We start from the raw sequence: 20412 nt of genomic DNA, 5'->3' as shown, positions 1-20412 counted from the left end.
GCCTCCCATACATTTTGTCCTACGTGCAATGGGAGAACCACCTGCAACATCCTATTCAGGTGGCTGCTGGGATCTCCTTGACCACTTGGAGTTGGCCTATAGCTACTGCAGATTTGCTTGAAAAGCTGTACCTGGCATTTGCCTGTAGATGGATGAGATACATCTTTGAAAGCCAACTGATAAGGTTATAGCCTGCCTGCAATCCATACAGCAGTACAGAGCTCTTCCCTTAGCAAATACCGCACAGCTTTTCCAACAGCTCCCCAAGCCAAGGATAGCCATAACTTCAAAAAAAAAAAAACAAGGAGCTAGGCTACCACAATATCCACTTTTTGCTAGCCCAATGAGAACGCCATTCCCCTACAGCCAGCTGCAGTTGTATCACTCTTGATTCTAGGATATTTAGGATTTCCCTCTATACTTTCCATGTTCCCTTCCTTCGCCTCTACTCCTCAGATGGAAATGGCATGCCAAGGGTGCCCCAAAATTCTCATTCTCAGCATGGTGTGAGGCAAATCAACATTTAACTCCAGGCTGACTATTATTTTTTTGTATTCTCCTTACTGCCTGTGAAAACTTGGAGATATATTTGTATTTATTTGTATCCTGCTTTTATTATTATTATTTTTATAAATAACTCAAGGCAGCAAATATACCCAACATACCTTCCTCCTACTATTTTCCCCAAAACAATCCTGTGAGGTGGTTTGGGCTAAGACACTGCTGAAATATATTGGATAATGGCACCAATTTGGCATGTGAAGTGATAAACCTGGTTCTGGACTATTCCATTTCATTTGGTAACACTTCTTGATACGTTAAATTTTTGAAAATAATTTTCTAAGATATGTGGATTTTTATACACATTTTTTTTTTAAAAGTGGAAAGTGTTCAGTCATACATGTCAAACAAAGTGGTCCAATCCAGATAAAAAATATATCAATTTACATGGTTCTTCAGGAAAATTTCACACCATCAACCATGGCCACCTTCCCGTCCCCTCCTGGACTCTTTATGTTTACCTACATGGCGTTGGCTGTAACCAGAAGGTCTGCATTATCGAAGAGAGTAAGGCCTGGCACTTCCACAATGAGGACGTATATAAATTCAATAATCAACATCAAAATGAGTTTCCCGATGCAGCTGATCTGAAGGAACACGGAGCAGGCCAGAAGGGTCAGTAAAACACTGTAGGTAAAGTACTGGGGGGGTGGAGGTGAGGAAAAGGGGAATGAAAACAAAAAGAGAAGAAAAATCAATAAACTAAAGGTCATCTTAGCAGATTTACAAAACATGGTTAAAAAGGAATAATATGTTAGTTGCAAATTAAGACTTGTCAGTTTCAAGGGTCTCCATCCTGAGGCCAGCACAGGCTAACTAACTTTCTTTCCAGGAGACCCATGCAACCTCTGATCAAATGGGAGTTCACTGGACTGGTAAGATGCTTCCAGGACAACAGTGATCATGGAGCTCATTCTCCCCACCTGCCCCCATGCCCCATTCTATAAACAGCTGGCAGGGCATCAACCTCCAGCATATTCAGTTGGATAGTTGACAAACGGTGCTGATAGTACACAGAATATGGAGCCTTTTTCTTTTTTTCCATTGCTAATGGAGGAACTGACACCAAGATTGTTTTTGAAATGATTTCTAAAACTAAATTGAATTTTACAACTGCAAATTACCACACAGGCTAATAGAACATAAGCATATTTTAGGCCCTAGGAAAAAAAAAAGTAACGAGTTTAGAGGTTTATTTAATCTTTTTTTTTTCAGGCCAAACTACTCTCCAATAATATGCAGTATTAGGCCAAATTCCCAGTGATCTAAAGAAATATTAGATACATTCTTCACTGTCAAAAAGAGCCATTTCTTTGAAAAGCTTACCCTCCAGCTCTGTGTGATGTGTATGTATGTCAGTACACAGATGCATGTACATGTATAAACTTTGCAGCATGCAGGAACAGAAATGTGCCTGCAGCTCCTGAAAGCAGGCTGTTGGGATTTGAAGGCAAAAGTTGCTTTGCGTTGCCTGTAGATGCAAATGTGGCACCTCTATGAAGCACCTTGAAGCAACCATGAGTTCTGCAGGGGTTATAGAGCAATTGCAGAAGGCCCACCTACAGTCCCCAGAAAATATGTAGTTGTGGCTACATTTTTGCCCCTCCATGCTTTGAAGCAACTGCTCTGCAATTCCTTCAGTAACATTTTCCAGGATTGTGCAAGGTCCCTAAAATACCCTCACAAGCATGGAATAGACTGGAGTCTTTTTAAGTTGGGCAGATTTACGTTGCAATTCTGTATATATCTTTGCATACATATCCTTATTCTTTTTGGTGGGACTAATGTCCAAGTGTTTGGAGAGCTGCAAGCTTTTTATCATAGGAGGGGGTCAACAGAGGCCTTGCTGAATCTCCCCTCCCATGATGAGCTCCTCCCTCTGTCCCCAACTACAATTTCTGCAGGCTGAGATACATAGAAAAACCTCTATGTCATGCCCCTGTTGAAGTCTGAATCCGAGGAGAAAGATACACAGCTGACAGGGAATGGAAGTGTGGCTCCATTGGCTGTGGAGGAAACTGGGGAAGGGCAAAGTCAGGCTGGGCAGAGTAGGAAAGAGGTAGAACAAGGGAGAGGGAGTTCAGAGGAAGACCCAGGCTCACCCCTTCTTCATCCTAGAGCACACAGGGAAGAATGGAGAAGAGAGCAACGCAGGTTGCATGGCTTACGGGGGAGGAAAGGACCCTGATTCCCTTCACTAGGCACACCTGGGAAGAGAGTTTAAAGGATAGGCAGCTAAGAGCTGCGTTTTCCAGGAACAAACGTGAGTTTATCTTGTGTTGACTGTGGCTCTCTGCGTTCCTGGCATCTTCCCAACTAGGTTGATTTACTGCCGTGTTATTGCACTTCTGGAACTCCTTATGTTGCCCTGCCGGATTTATTACCTCATATTGCCTTGTTTGGACTTATAAAGTTTTCTGTTGACAACATTTTGGACTTGAACAGCCACAGGCTGTTCCTGGGAGAGTTTTTCTCCAGACCAGAAGGTAACCAGAACCTTGGGGGCAAAGTTTGGAGCTAATAAAGGGATTCCTACTTATTATCTGGCTGTGTTGCCTTTGTGCCATGCCCTGGGCCATCACATTCTACACCAGGGGTGTCCAACCTTGGCAACTTTAAGACTTGTGGACTTCAAGTTGCCAAGGTTGGACACCCCTGTTCTACACAGTTCAATTGGAAAAGCATACTGCTTTAAGGGTGTGGGCTCCAGAATGGGACTGCCTAGCGATTGTGTTCTTGAAAGTTATTCAATAAGCTCATCTTGCAATATGAATGCATTTAATTTTATATAAAAGGGCATGCATCCTAGCACTTAGAAAGCTCCCAATTCATTGCCTAGAAAATGGCAATTCAGAAGGGAGCTACGCTAATGCTTATCCTGTGGTGTCCTAATTTTACAAGGCAAAGTCTGATTACACACGGGAACATTCTGAAATAAAATTATTCACTCCTCAGCCTGAAGGAGTTTTCATTACTTCATTGTATGGAACATGAAGAATTCTTCTTAAAGATCATACAGAGGTAGATTAAGAGTTGAGTGGCAAATGAAAGTACAAAAACCCAAGCCCTGTTTCAATAAAGGATTCTAAGGAGCAGATGATGCCATTTTAGTAGACTATATTGATAAAAGCTGAGAGAAAAACCAATATAATAATGAAGACCCCAATAGGATGTTACACCATTTTTACCCAAAACAAAGGCACCCACATTACAGCACAAAGCAAATACCTCTGGAAAGTTACAGTTTGGCTGGGAAGTAGCACAGAATCCTTCTGTGGTTTCCAGGCTATAATTGGAATAGCCAACATGGCACGAATTCACCTGAGGGGGAGTGAGATTATACTCTGCAGCTATACAGTCACGAAGGTCCACAGTACTACAGGTGAACTGGTGGAAAAAGAAGAGATAAACATCAAACAAAGACAAATCCAAGGAGAAAACTAACCAAAGCAGCATTCTTTGTGCCTCATAGTGTATACATGTCTTTGGCGGTAGTTCTTTATACCAATGCACACAAGATGGAGAGTTTTCCTACAGTATTAAAATCTAGGGTCCTTCGTTGAAGATAAATTGTGGAGAGCTTACGAACAAACAAAAGGAAATATTTCCTTCCACACCACATGGTCAGATGGTACATAAAAGTGACACTTTATATGATTTTAAACAGGGGCTGAGAAGTTTATGGAGGGTTGATACATATCCACAAGTTTTTAAGGAAATATTCTTCTAAAATCAAATTACATGCCAATTACAAAAGAGACAGAATAGCCAGTGCATATAGTGGTATACTCTAACAAATAGTTTGGGGCAAAGAAAGGAGATATGTAGAAAGTAAAATTTAATAGTTTTTCTTAATTTATATTAAATCTAATCAAATTAAATACACTGTGTATGATTATTCTATATTTTTATATTAATAATTACCAACCCACAGCAACATTTTGGCCTTGCTCTTCAGCTTCTGCAGCACTAATAATTCACACTAAAGCTCAATCATAAAAGGGAAATGTAGCATACCATATTGACAAAGGCTGAGAGGAAAACTAATACAATAGTGAAGACTCCGACTAGGGTGTTATTGGTCTTGCACTGAACAATTTTCCGTGAAAGAGTCTGGAGTGGACCTGGAAACAGCTGAATAGAAGGAGAAAATAAGATATTTAAAAGTATGATTTTGTACAAATATATGGCATGCTGAAATGCTACAGGCATTAATATTTAATTGCCCAAGAATGAATTAATGACCAACTGTCTCTCCCCACATCCATGTAATTTTTGCAGTGGGAATATACAATTGCTGAATAACTTGTTATATTGACTTCATTCTCCCTGGTAGTTATAATAGATTTTAGGTGAAAATCAGAGAATGACATCCAAAATTAGGAATGTTTTATGATCAGATCCACACTTGTTTTCAATGTGTGATCAAAGCCTAATCCGGGAAAGATGTATCAACTTGAATATGCTTACAAAAATCTTCAGCATTCTGTTCTGTTTCTAAATTGTAAACTATTTAGACTTTTCTTATATAAAAAGGGTTAAGGGAAATCAAGGTTAGGTGGACAACAAATGCAAACAAAATAGTCAACTGATGATATCGATGCTGACAAATAAAAATGCCCTGAAACCTCAGAAATTTTATGTACTACGCTGACCTAAGCATAGTACATAAAATTATCTATTGCAATGTCCTACCCGTCAATGACTACTTCAGCTTCAACCACAACAATACACGAGCACACAATAGATACAAACTTAAGGTAAACCGCACCAACTCTGTAATACGACTTCAGCAACAGAGTGGTCAATACCTGGAATACACTACTGACTCTGTGGTTTCTTCCCCAACCTCCCAAAACTTTAACCTTAGACTGTCTACTGTTGACCTCACCCCATTCCTAAGAGGTCTGTAAGGGGCGTGCATAAGCGCACCAGCGTGCCCACCGTCCTGTCCAAATGTTCCCTTTTATTCGTATATGTTTGGCGTAGAACAAGCAAACTACAATTAAATCTGATCATCCTAAAAATTGATGGAAATGCTACCAAAGATACCAAAAGTGGCCTGATAGTTATCAATATTACCTTGAATAAATAAAGTCCAAAGAATGTTGACACATGAATTTGGGCTCCCTGAAATGTATGTGTGCTGAAGTTTTTATCCTGGCTAGAGAGTCCTTTTTTCCTTTGTTTCTTCCTCTTCTTCTCCCCCACTTCTCTTTCTCTTACTATTACTAGGTTTTTGTTTGGTGTTAAGTGTTTTTTTTTCCCCTTCAACTCTCCCACACATATTTTTAATGTCACAAATCCATGGAGACCAAACAGATACTTTAGGCTCAGAATGCAAATGCAGAAATTCTATAGAAGTTAAAGGCCTCCCTGCTGGGTGTTAATTTCAGCTCATCATAGTCCTCTCCACTGCCATTCCTAGAGAAAAACCCAGAAACAAAAGAGAAATAACAGCTCCCATATCCATCACTATTATTTCATCAACTAGCTTCTAAGCATTTTTTTTAAAGGGGGGGGGACCCAATTAGCCTTTTAGCAATGACTAACCCATCAACCTCCCCCTTTTGCACTTAGAGAAGGACTTTCACTTCCTTCAAACACAAACATAATTATGAAATTTGATGATAGGAAACATGGATTTTCTGGCAAAAGAAAGAGGGGAACAATCCACATAAATGTTGATTGTTTTTAAGTTGCTACTCTCCCTGACATCGAATATAAATAATTTTTCTGTGTTTTCTAGAATAGGCAAAGGAATGGATTGGAAAGGAGGAGACATATAAGAACGTGATATAAGACACAGCAAAATGCAGTATCATATTGTTAGTGGTGAAGATGAAGATGATATGAAAATAATGGAATGTGCAGAAATGAGTAAATTGACATTAGCAATTGGAGAACAAGAAGATAAAGAGTATTGTAAAATTTGGGATTTATTTCATCAATGGTTAGAAAAGAGAATAGGGAAATAGGATATAATACAATATAAATACAATGATAGAATAAAGATAAGACAATGTAATATGTTATAATGGATTATAATGAAATGAATATTATGAATTGAGATATCTTAAAAATTAAAATTTGCTCAAAAAGGATGATATAGTTTAAAAGTAAAGTCCAATATAGTTAATAACAATATAATATAATATGCATATTCATGTAAAATAAATTTTAATAATGTAGTTAGAAGGGAAGGACTATTGATATTGTGCACAAGAAGATTTGTAACAGCCAACACACTGTACAATGAAAAGAAGGTTTTATGTTTTGTGTTTATGTTTGTTTGTTTGTTGTTAAAAAATAAAAAAATCTTTATAAACAAAAAGAAGATGAAGATGATGATACTAGAAACAGCAACATTTGACAATGTTCTTGTGGTTAAACTAAGAGTGTAGCACACCAGCAGCTCGTACTGTTATGGATGAATCACAGTGAAATACCACTCCATTTTATATTGGCAGAAATAAATTATGCACCAAACCGAGAACAAAATTACAGGCAATCCTTGACTTATAACTATTTGTTTAGAAACCATTCAAAGTTAAGGCAGGGCTGAAAAAAGTCACTTCCTCGCACTTGTGACCATTACCCTCCCCCGTATTCATGTGATCCCAATTTGGGCAAGCAACTCAAATGTATGACCCACTGCAATGTCCTGTGGTCAAGCAATCGTGATTTGTGACTTTGTTGTTGTTTATTTCTGGCAAAAAGTTGCCATTTGGAAGGATGAGTTTGCATTTACAACCCATTCAGACCCATACGAAGGGGTTTGCTTAATGACTTTGGTGGGTGATTCACTTAGCAACTATCGTAAAAAAGGTCGCAAAATTGTGTCTGATTTGATTTACAACTGCAATGATCTATGATGGAAATGCCGGTCCCACCTGTAGTCAGAAGTTAAGGACCACTTGTATTATCAGCACTTCTTATAAGTACTGATACCTCCCTTAAATCCAAGAGTATTTTTTTAAAGCCGCATAGGTAAATCCTCTCCAATCTGGATGCCTCTAGATCAGTGGTTCCCAACCTTTTTTTCGCCCCGCACCCCTAAAGAAATTTCACTCGAACCTCGCACCCCCTGAAATTTAGACTTTAGGAACTACTGAACGCGTTAAATATATGGTAGGATTGAATCTTTTCAGCTATGTATGTGACGGACACTAAATAACGATACTTAACTCTAAAATGAAAACAAAGTTAATCCATTGCATAATAAATAAAAATGCCAACATATAGCCAATATCCTATCATTTACCTGGACTTTTCTTGCACCCCCTGGAATATCGCCTCGCACCCCTAGGGGGTGCAAGCACCCCAGGTTGGGAACCCCTGCTCTAGATGTATTGGACTTCTGTGTCAGCACTCCCAAACTGCATGATGTGAAAAGGACTGCTCTTTAGACTACCAACAAACCTGAAAACAGCCTGAAAATGGCCCCAAAAACCAGCCTGAAAATGGCCCAAAAACCAGGCCGTTTGGGGGGCATTTTCAGGCTATTTTTGGGACATTTTGGGGCCATTTTCGGCCATTTTCCAGGCCAAAATCGGCCCAAAAAACGGGCGTGTGAGGGGCCAGCCAGTGGTGGGATTTGCCAGTTGGCCGAACTGTACCTGATCTTAACTATCAGTTCACTAGAATCGGTGCGAACCGGCAGCAGTCCACCTCTGCTTTAAACCAGGAAAAGAGATCACTCTTCGTATTTGTCCAAGAACCTACCTGCCTGTCATTTGACCATTTGGTAATAATTTTTTCAAAACTGCATAATTGAGCAAAATAGCCCATATAAGGAAGTATAAAAACAAAGTCTTCATATCAATGAGGGAGAAATATAATTTCATGAAGCAGTAGACTTTGCAGAGAACAATAATAATTTAGGATGGAAATGTTTAATGGTTAAAAGGCCAACAATGCGTTCCAAGATTTGACATTGATGGTTTCAAAGATATGGAAAAATATGCAAGAAGGAAGGAAAGCAAAGGACCATGAAGGTGGTAAACCACGAGTTTTGCAAAAATGGGGCAGGGAAAATGGGTGGTTGTTTCAGAAATGCAGGAGTTGATTCAGAACAGGAGTTGATTCAGAGTACCATCAGGACTGTCTACATCAAAATGCTTTTGGATAACAGTTCAGAGTCTAAGCATTTAAGTTAACGTGCCAAGGAGCTGGAAAGTTCATAATTTCAACTGCCAGATTTGTCCCCGAGTCTTTCATTAGTCAATGTTAGCCAAAGTTAACAGTTTCTTACTGACTTTTTTCTCCTTGTAAAGGAAATCAGAGAATCAGAAGAAAATCAGAATATTTGTGTTCTGGCTGTGTTTGTTCAGCAGACAAAAGGGGAAGGGACTGATGGGGCCAGTCAAGGATATATGGCGCCCCAGGCTATATTGACTGGGTATCATCAGATGGAAAGATTTGTATTTTTGGAATGCTTTGGAAGGAATGGTAGCTTTAGTGACCTTCAAACTGAAGTCAACTGCCTACTTGGCTTTAGCCTGAAGTCTGTCATGTTGCTGGATGATATATATATTTATTGCTTGTGTAAACATACAATTTTGTGCTTTATCAAACCAACTAAATGTATGCTTGCATACAACAATGATAATAATGTGATATAAAATTTTAAAGACCTGGAAATCTACAGTATATTATACATAAAACAATTCCCTACCCCTAACCTCCGATTTTGACCAAATTGCTTTATTAAAGCCTTATTTCTGGAAGTTCAGTTAAAAAAGGGTCAAATGTTGGTAAACAATGCATATTAGCAATGGTGCAAACCAGAAGTTTATCTTTCCAATACTGTATATTTATGTTGGCCGTTCCCCATGCATGGTTTTAAGCATCCTGATAAATGCCAAAAGAAAACAAGAAAAAGAAATTATTGAAACACAATCTTTCCTCTGAAGTTACGTTAAAAATCCTATGGATTTCAGCCCTAAATATTGCAATAGTAGAACAATACCAAACCATGTGAATTGATGTACCAATAGGATGGACATTGCTTCTAACCTATCAGATATTCACTGAAAAAATACTGTTCTCATATTTGAGGAATTGTAGTTTCTATGGTCTTCATCTCATTTTAAGATCAAAAGAAATTTCCAATTTTAAAATCAACCTTCTACTAATTTACAAGTATGGGACATATAATTTCCTATCACTTTAATATTTTTTTGTTTCAGAACATAACTTTCAACCCACAAAAGTCATCGGAAAAACTGCTGCTGAGTTGTGATGGGAAAATGTATTAAGTATTTAGGGAGATCAAAATTTAACTCTTGACTTCCTTCACCATTTTCCTCTTGTTTGAAATATGGTTCCTACTATGTTACTTGCCATGTGTAGCCCTTTTCTATCCAAACTCTTGTTTTAGTGTTTTAAGGTTAATTAATTAAAACAGTACATCAGGAATCAACTTACCTTTACACAGGAGTAAATGACTGAAACAAACACTAGTGTGGTCAATATCACAAAACAGGATAGGTAAAACGCCAGCATGAACACTGAGCTGAAACCAGAAAACAAAGTCGGGTGGGTCTACAGCTTGCATTATCCATAAATCATACAAAATCTCTATTATCATCCTAGATCAGCATAAGGTAGGTAAGGTACAATCAATTAAATAGCGCAGAAAATACATTAGAGACCAAAATGAGGGGAAAAAATCAATAAAAATACAAAAAACCAAAACGTATTAAAATAGAAAGCGTATGTATACATGTTTGTCTAAAAAGTATCTAAAAGGAGGGGTAGGAGCATTAGAAGGGTAAGGAAGCATAAAAAGTTCAAATTACTCTAATAGGCACACTAGATGCTCATTAAATTTAATTGATGGCACAGGTCACCATCCAATGAACTTTGAGCACTGCTGTGCAGAACCTGGCAACAATGCCTGTGAGCAGCAGGGAGATGTGGAATTGTCCTGGGTGCCCTGGATATTTATGCAATAATGGTGAGATGAGACTATTATGGCTATCTCTATAATATATGCATTGGAGAAGCATATGCTCTGTTGTTTCTGTGTTTTCCGAATCACAAGGGCATTGCCTCTTCAGGTAAGGAGTTTTTTTGTATCAGCCTTCGTGCCAGGGTACCAGTCCTCCAGTGTTTAGGGATTTCCAGTTTAGATATATAGGGACAGGCAGAGTGCCTCTTGGATTCCCTGGCAATAAAGTATAAAGCACTCTGTATCTGCTACATACTCTGGTATCCTCCATTTCCTTGAGATACGAATCACAACTTTATAATTTAAATAGCTGCACCTTCAAGACAACTTCTCTAGCACAGGTCAGCTAGGTGCAGCAATCTTCAGTTTAAAAGAGAAACAAAGGGGATTCGATCCAAAGAGATGGTAAGGGAAAGACTTTCACATAAATTCTATAATGTAATTAAGAGAATGGGAAAACTCATTTGCTGGCTTTCTTAATCAGCAAGAATCAGGTTGGGAACATCAATACCATTCCCCTTGGTATTTTATATAAGCTTTCCATTACAGAGGTGTCTGCAGCAATAAGCAAACCAGTGGTACAAAGCCCTTCAGTTGCTGCTGGACTATAATGACCCATAAACCCCAGGTGCTGATAAATGTCAGGGGATACTGAGGATACTAATTCAACAACACATTTTGAAATATCGTAGAGGCAAGCAACTTGCCTTTATATATCCCATTTGACAATACTTTATTGCAATGTCTTGTTGGTATCATGTACGAATTCTTTATAGCACATGCAATATTGGGTAAGCTGTCAATATTCCTATTTCCTCATCATTCTTCTTTGTCTCCCTACTCTGAAAAAATGCCTGTAGAAAGTCAAAAGGACACCAGAGCAAAGGCACAATATGGTTGTGTGCCACCAGCAATTCTGCTGCCTTCAGAGGCATTTCTAATGACCACTGGAGCTAAACTATATTTAGATCTTTATTTAGTGTTATCTGCCATTTCAGTTTTGAACCTCATTACCATATATGAGTGTACATTTTATCTTGACAATTTTTCTGACTTATTATGTATACAATCCACAAACCAAGCAGGCTTGCGTTCCTTCTGCCATGCAACTTCATCCATAATTAAAACTACAATGATTATCAAGCTCAGGAACATTAAGGCTAACCTCGTGAAAGCCAGCAGGGTTTCAAATTCGTTTTTGACTACAAAGAGCACTTCCACTTGCTAATTTATTCACCTCTTTCCTGGCATTCCTGCTGATTATAATGGAATGATCACTGCAAAATTTTCAAAAAACAAAATACCCCACTAAATTTCAAAGACCCCTTCAAAGCATATTCAGTGTCATAAAGCATCTATTCCTCCTATCAGATGAGCAACACAATCAATCCTATAAACCATTTTGGGAGCAATGCATTTTGTGCCCACAATCCCCTCCTTATTCCTTCACTACTTGGAGAATATCAGAGTTTCTAAAAACAAGATTTTATGTTGCATCTGACCTGATATTTTATGGCTGAAGTATTGCTCGCAATAAAGATATAAAGCCAGGAATTTTCCCCTAAGAATATAAAACTGACAAAAGGGAAAATGTAGGTTAAAAAATCTTTCTGAAAAACTACTTGATTGGGCAGAGACTCTTTGTCTAAGCAGGGCTCTTACAAAATATGATAATGTTGTTGTTCTCATCTGCTTTTAAAGACCTTTTGTATTCATTGAATAATGATACATAACCTACTGGTTTTGGGGAGTGTAGCTCATAGAACATAGAAAATAGAGTTGGAGGGGCCTCAGAGATCTTCTAATCCAACCCCCTGCTCAAGGAGGAGACCCTGTATCATTTCAGGCAAATGGTTGTCCAGTCTCTTTTTGAAAGCCTTCAGTGATGGAACACCCACAACCATTGAAGGCAAACAGTTCCACTGGTTGATTGCTCTCACCGTTAGGAAATTTCTCTTTAGTTCTAAGTTGCTTCTCTCCTTGGTTAGTTTCCAACTGTTGTTTCTTGTCTTGCCTTTTGGTGCTTTGGAAAATAGTTTGACCTCCCTCATCTTTGTAGGAGCCCCTCAAATATTGGAATATGCTATCATGCCACCCCAGTCCTTCTTTGTCAAGTTCCATCAAGCTCTATCAAGAAGAACACTTGTCAGTGCCTGTAACAAACCACAGCTCCTAGACATGGCAAGTAGAAATCAAGATGGCGTCTTGGGTATAAAACCAACACTGCTTTCTATGGTAGAATGCAGCAGAAGAATCTTTTCCAGTGTTTTAACATTCCCCAAATTCTTAGTCAACTTAGCCAGCACTTTGTACCACTTGAAGGTTGGGAGAAGTCTACTTATACCTTCCTGCCTGCTTGTCTGTCTCCAAAATCTCTCGGAGTTCTAGTACCTAACTTTTATCAGGGTTAAATCACATAATGATCAGCTGTAAGCTGAGGGCATATACCGGTCCAGTGTCTGATTTTTTTAAATATAAATGATGTTCTTGAACATAGATCTTTTTAACATTTATATTTTATTGTGTTTTACTATTCCAGATGTAATGTTAATATATATTGCTAGACCATGTAAGTATGCTAAATGAAATAAATAAGGATTAAATTTCAATTCCTTCAAAATAACTATTGATATTGTTAAAGTATGGCTCTGTTTTAAATCATCTTTTGTTTCTGTTGTTGTTCAGCCAGTCAGCTGTAGTCCTGCTCTAGTGGACCTGCTTGAAGATTGCAGAAACAGAGCTGGTTTGGGTTTGCAGTGCTGCAGATAGTGCAACCTAAAGCAGCTTCCCTGATCCGATGCCTAATAAAATGCCCTACATCTCTTGTAAATTCCACCCAACTTCACCGATGCAGTTCCAACTCTCGGTACCTTTTTTTAGGAAACAGGGACAACTCATATAGCGGGTTTTTAAGTAGGTTGCCCTTGCCTCCTCCCTAGGGCTGAGAGAGAATGACTAGCTCAAGGCTATCTAAAGTGGAACTGAACTCACAGTCTTCCAGTTTATAGCCTACTTTCTAAACCACTACATCAAACTGGTTCTTCATTACCATGATTACTTCCATTTTCAAAATATTTTTCTTCATCTAGAAAAGGGGAGTCAAACTCGTGTTGTCATGGCAGTGTCACGTGACATATCGGGACTTTTTCCCCCTTCACTAAACCGGGCGTAGGCGTGGCCAGCATCCGGCCCACAGCCGAGAGTTGACAGCCCTGATCTAGATTAAAACCATGGGTTGTAGGCAACTTTTATATGGCTCTGGATTAAGCCCAGAGTTGTTGGGTTATATAGAATATATAATCTTCTGCATAACCATATGCAGGTACAGCTTCAAGTCCAACTCCCACTTCATCCATTTAAATATATTCTTTTTTATCACAACATCCCTTCAACATGGTTTTGTTACCTATTAATAAATATATACTTATTCTATTTCTATGAATATGCCTTGTATCTTAATAATTATATAATGTATCCGTTTACAACTGTAATCTGCAATCTTGTACTTTTATGAAACATCTTGTGATTTAATTTATTGTCTGAGATAAAATGGCTGTCAATGTGCTTCTGTTATATTTATTTATAAAAAATGTATTGACTGCCCATCTTATCACAGGATAAGATGCTATTTTACACAAGAGTTAATATTAATACATTAACATTCAGAAACACATAAAAAGGGGATTACAAACACATTTCTACTTTGTTGTTTGTTTTTTTGACAAAATGGGTTCTCTAGACCTTATCTCAGCAATAGATGCCCAGGACATATTTCCAGCGCTGCATAATATGGTTGGGAACAATCAGAAGCAAAATAGTAAATGTTCTTGTTTTTGTGATTGCTGGGGCAGTTTTTATTAAAGTGGCAAATCCCGCGAAAATCCTCATTCAATGAAAATTATATATCTGTATATAAAGATTCCAAGATGCTAAACTCATCTAGAAGGAAACACTTTAATCCCTTTTAATCATATATTCAGTGCAGAGATCAGGCTGATTGTAGGTGTAAGTTTCATGTGGATTTATGTTTCCTAGATGAAGCCCTCTAAAATGTAAATGATACAGCTTTGATTACTGCTGCTTTTTGAACCAGTTCTGCCTTTTGTGCTCTAGCACAAGAGTTCACAGTGATAGTTAAAGACCGGGGAAGTTTCATGAGTAAGGTAGAGCAGGCATTCTTGGAGATCATTAGCTGAAGTGGACTGCATTTAACTGAATAACAGAGTTGGAAGGGACCTTGGAAGTTTTCTAGTCTAACTCCCTGCTCAATGGTATAGGAGACCCTATACTATTCCAGACAGGTGGCTGTCCAGTCTCTTCTTAAAAGCCTCCAGTGATGGAGAACCCACAACTCCCGAAGGCAAGCCATTTGACTTTCATGGCAACCACTCTTCTTCCCATCTCTTTTCTTCTTAAACATCTCTCCCTTCCCTTCCCTTCCCTTCCCTTCCCTTCCCACATATTCTCCTTCACCAAACATCTCCTGCCTCCTTTGATGGAGAGAGGCAGATGGGAGAAAGGCTGGAATTATCACACCTGATGCTTAGATTCCCCTTTGGAAAAGGGAGGAGACTCTTTGATGTACTCATTTCTCTTCCTTTCTTGAAACCAGCTTGGAAGGTATCAATTCCATTCAACAGCATGCTTTCTTCTGAAATGTTTTTCAACTTTTGATCCAGCCTACAGTCCTGGGGTGTTCTGAGTACTAATCAGGTCAAAGTTGGTGAAGATCCCTCACCATTAACATTTTTCTTCATTTCGGATCCTACTTTCCTACTGCCCTAGCTTAAAAAATCACTACAATGTTGGTATAACCCTGCATGTTCCCTAATTCTTGACTCCTTGTTTTCAGAAACCCTTCTTTGCTTTTCAGTTTGAAGTACAAAACATCCCCATTATTTGTAGCAGTTCCACCCAAACTGAAGTTCTCAAGATTCTTTGCCTGCAGTCGAGGTGATTTACCCACAGCTTCTTCTGCCATATGTATTCAAAATATGGAGATCAATGTGTACAGAAGGCTTCTTGACAAAATACAGTATCTTGCATAGTTAACAGGAGTGAAACTGTCCTGAGCAAAAGTTCCAAAGTTCAACTTTTAAAAACTCTTTTGTATCAATTAAACATTTCCAAATGGGAAGGTTCCTAAAGATTCTACCTATCTGCGATCTATTCCTACTTCTATAATTCTTATAATTTATCATTTATAATTCTTGTTTTAAAATGAAAGCTTCCCTTCTATGTGCATATTAAATGCTAAAATGGTGAGATACTGTGCTGCTCATTTTGGACAATTGTGCCATTGAGATTTAGTACAAAAGGCAATGGAGGTTTCAAGAATCATAAAAAGCGTTTATGGGCCACCAGTTGCTACCCGATTTTGCTTTAGTGCAATAAAGCTAAACACAGACAGACAGAGAGACAGTAGATAGATATTAAATAACCAAATGTACAAAGATCTACTTACTGTGGCACTATTGTGATCTGAACAAAGCAAATGAAGAGGAAGACTAGGGAAGCACAAGCCACATATGCACCAAATCGATCATCCACCTGTTTGGAATACTGCAATGAAAGAAACCATTCCATGTTTTTTAAAAAAACCTGAAAACTCCGAGTCATAGGCAACAATTTATGATCTACTAGATGTTGTTGAAACTCAGCCCCACCATCTGTAGTAGATCAATAGCCAAGGATGTTATAAAGTATAACCTAGCAATTTTAAGAGAGCCACTAGTTGCCTTCTACTACAAGCCCTTCTTAGCAAATTTGGCTTGCTGTATTGACTGAGCTGTAAGATTCCCTGGACACTGAAAAAAAGGTTTTCAGATTGATAGCAGGGATTTCTGAAACAATCATCTTTATAGGTATCTGAACTGCTTGGAAAGAAGGCAAAAGATCATAAGCCAATTATATTCAATGCAAGACCACTTCTTTCAAAAACTTTTTGAACATTACCTTTCCTGGAAAGAGACTGCAACATAAACTTGTTGCCAATATGAAAAAATAACTTTTTTCTAGTTGCTGCGGCAAATTCTAAAAAGAAAATCTTTGAATGAAGGCCTAAAAAGATGTGAAAAGAACAAACCCAAGTCCTGAAACACATGTCTCCCTAAATCTTGTGGAAGGTCATGACGACCAGATTTCCAGGTGCGGTTCTATGGCAGACGACTTGCGTCCAAAATCGCAGAGATGGCACTGCAAACTATGGCCAGTGATGATTTTTGCCTTGCAAAAGTCTTTCTGGATAAAAGAGAAGCAAAGACCTATTTTCATGTTCCTGCACCATTCGACATTTAGCTAATCACTTTGGGATGAACACCCTTCAAATGGTGGTGAGTATGAACAGATTTCCAGAAAAAAAATGGCTGACTACAGGATGCAGGTGACCCTGAGAGCACAGATAAACCTCCAAGTGGCCTCAATGACTCTCAGAAAGAAGGCTAACAACCAGATGACAGTAAGGAATATAAATCCATCCATTCTCCACCTTCAGTCAGAACTGGAGAAGTTCTTGAATAAGAAGCGAAACGTCTTCAAGCAAAACAAGAAAATCCAGTTGTCTTTTGAACATTGCGTTAGAATATTAGAATACTGAGAGCATTGTAGAGATATAAACATTCTGTGGCCAAAAATGCCTTTTATGAGTTTTAGCACCAAAGCATTTTATAGGGAAAAAAACACGGGGAAATTATTTTTATAAATTATTTCCTGCTGCGAAACAACTAAGGGGTGTGCATAAGTCCACCATCGTGCCTCCCATCCCTGTCCTATTGTCCCCATTTAATCATACCTATTTTTTGTATTCTTACTCATGTTTACACTTATACCTATTTTGTAAGCGATTGACAAATCAAATAAATAAAATAAATAAATAAAATAAACTATATACCCCAAAATAGAAAGATTCTAAAATACCCACAATGGAAGGATGGTTGATGAAAATAACAGAACAGAGATGGCAAAATTAACTTGTTTGCTTAGAGTAAGATCAATTATTAAATTTATTAGTTATTAGAAACTCCATATAGACTTTTTGCTGGAAAAAGAAAAGACACGAATGGATGGTTTATGGATCTTATTATTAGAATGGGTAGATTATAGAAAGGAAAATTTTATATCTTCAGACAGAGAAAGTAAAATATAAATATATTTATGAGTGCTGTTAAGAAGACTGGACCTACTTCTTGATTTTTCTTATTTTTTCTTTTTCCTTTTCTCTTTTCTTAATTTCTTTTTAACTTTTCTCTTCTTTACTTCTCTTATCTTTAACTTAAAGTTTGATATTGTTTTTATTTTGTGGAAAAACTTACTTAATAATACATACAATACTTACATATACATATACATACACACACACACACACACACACACACACACACACACACACACACATATATGTAGTGCATGATAGCCAAGTAAAGAATTGTTATTTACAGTATAATTGCCTAATTTAATGCCCAATTTTCCATCCATTTGTCTACTGAAAATGGGTTTTTGAGGGGGGGAAATCAACAGAATTACTGAGGTAAAACTGTGTTTTCAAATGGAAGGAGGTTCTAAAAAATTCCATGAGGTACTTCTTCTGGACGTTCATATGAATTTTTACACAGAACTATGATTAAACACACCAATTTGCTGCCCTGATGTCTAGTTTGCTCTTGCTAGTGGATTTAACATTCTTATGGAAGTTTACCTTTTTCTCCAAATCAAGTTCCCTAAACGTTAACAGAAACTTGCGAACATGTTCTGAACGTAACCGATCAATACTTCTTGCATCAATTGCACGACCCAGAAACTCATCCACCTCATCTTCTGGATTCATGCTTTCCTGGATATTCCTGAAACAACAGAATAAAGTAGAGGCTAATTAAGTGGTGTTTATGCAAAATAAAGTTTCTTAAAGTTGCTAGTTAACTGACTAGAACTTTCCAGATGTAAGATCCCACTCTAAGGAACACCTCTGCTATGTCCCATTCTACAATTCTTTGGCTCCTTTTTCTACAGCAGACACAATGCACCTATCTCATCCAGGGGGTTGACAAAAATGTGGTGGAAATTAATACAACAATATTTATAACCACAATATGTAATTTAGCCTCTCACTCCTTTATTCAAACTTTTCTTCTCTTGAGTTCTTTTTTGGGTTTGTCATTCCAAAACTGACAATGGAGACATCTCCTCCCCCAGGTAGTAATATCATTTCCTCCCCTAGGCCTGCCTCTGGAACAAGTGAAAGAAAGATAGAATACTTGACCTATGATGGCAATTGGAACCGGAATTTCTGTCACAAAGCATGGCCACAATCACTTTGCAATGACACTCTGGCTGTCCTGGTTGTTACTCTAACCAAGTTCATAGGTGAGACTGCAAGGGTCAGGGAGGATGCATGACGGAGGTGTAATGAGGGTAAGGGAGTGTGCATGAGAGTGTGTGGGGGGAGCTACTCAAGGCATATTGAGGCATATTGAGGAAGGTGTATGAGGGAGCAAAGGAGGTGCAGAAAGGCTCAGAGAGTGTTGAGCAGAGCTGCACAAGTGATGAGGGAGGCTCGGGGTTATTTGGAAAGATGCACGGGTGTGTGTGAGTGGCCAGCACAGCCCAAGTGGAAAGGGGCTGGGATGAGGGTGACTTATCAGAGTGATTTGTAACTTCCCTGCAGGCTTCCCAATTGACTTTCTGCAGAAGTCAGCAGAGAATATTGCAAATTGCAATCACGTGATAGTGAAATGCTGCACCCAGTTGTAAATGCCAGCTGGTTTTCAAATGCCCAGATTGCAATTAAGTGACCTTGAGATGCTGGGATGCGTAAAACACCAAGGATTGGACATAACAGCATTCATTGAGTACCATCGTAACTTTGAACAGTTGCTGAATGAATGGTCATAAGTCCAGAACTACCTGTGCAATGAATCTTCACCCCCTTCAGTCATACTCTCCTTCAGGATACTATAAACTGTAAAGGACACAAGCAGATCAAGGCACTCCAGTACTCATGCGCACTTAAATCACCTAATTAAGGATTTCTAAAACTATTTTTATTCTGAAGACATATTTTATTCTCAAGACATATTTTGTCAGAAAGGACAAAGAGATTTGTAGTCTACATTCATCACTGGTTGGCATGTAATGGAAAATATTAAAAGGTATAGCCATTGCACACCATACAGAATTTAAAATATTCTGCCGTAACCTTCTGCGAAACCTCTAAAAGCTATTTTATTCCTAAGAAGGTAGTAATTTAGTATAAACCACAAGATGTTTTAATAAATGGTAGTCTGGCCCAGTTCTTCAATTATTCACTGCAGATTTTCAGAGCCAATGTAGCACTCATTACATTTTCTTTGGCATCATCACAATTAAAAAAAAATACTATCAAATATCTTTAATTAGGCAGTCACTCGTCTGATTATTTTGGAGTTCTGTCTCTCTGCCATTTTTCGCCTATGCTAGATAACTGCTTTCCGAAATTTGCCAGCTGTCATTGCAAATTTAGTTGGCACCCATAATATAGGCAACAGCAACCCAAACATGCTCTTTGTTTATTAAAATCAGTCTTATTTTCATAAATATGGATGATGTAGGTTGACAGAGAAGTAACCCCAGGTAGAGCATTCTCTTGGGTAACATGAAAAAAAATTAAAATATGCCTTACTTTTTATTAAGCAAGAATTTTAATTAAAATAAAAAATAATGTTCATTTCAAAAGAAAGAGTTTTGGTCTAAAAACACTGAATTGGATTCAATGTAGAAGTAGACTCTGATTTTTGGAAGGCAGGGTATTGCAATAAGAAGGGGAAATCTAAAAATATCACTTCTTTCTGCCAACATAATTGGTCTATTTAGTCAGACACCTTCTGCAATCCAAAGGAACCGTTCCATCTGTAAATGTAAGACCC

The 20412-nt window shown here is 38.1% G+C and overlaps 1 protein-coding gene across 1 annotated transcript in view; it reads right to left on the bottom strand.

Moving 5' to 3' along the window:
- Positions 1-20412, bottom strand: part of ADCY5 (adenylate cyclase 5) — a 231536-nt gene that overhangs the window by 14121 nt on the left and 197003 nt on the right. Inside the window, exons 10-15 of the mRNA XM_026665455.2 lie at positions 18210-18354; positions 15981-16078; positions 9991-10078; positions 4579-4695; positions 3790-3948; positions 1027-1202 (exon numbers count right to left, since the gene is read on the bottom strand). Of these exons, the coding sequence (XP_026521240.2) occupies positions 1027-1202; positions 3790-3948; positions 4579-4695; positions 9991-10078; positions 15981-16078; positions 18210-18354 (783 nt within the window). The remainder of the gene's footprint in view (positions 1-1026; positions 1203-3789; positions 3949-4578; positions 4696-9990; positions 10079-15980; positions 16079-18209; positions 18355-20412) is intronic.

The sequence above is a fragment of the Notechis scutatus genome, chromosome 1, assembly GCF_049901735.1.
Source record: "Notechis scutatus isolate UNSWTSFEM ecotype Mainland chromosome 1, rNotScu1.2, whole genome shotgun sequence".
NCBI classification, from domain to species: domain Eukaryota; kingdom Metazoa; phylum Chordata; class Lepidosauria; order Squamata; family Elapidae; genus Notechis; species Notechis scutatus.
The sequence above is the reverse complement of the archived record's forward strand: the minus strand, read 5'-3'. Positions and strand labels throughout refer to the sequence as shown.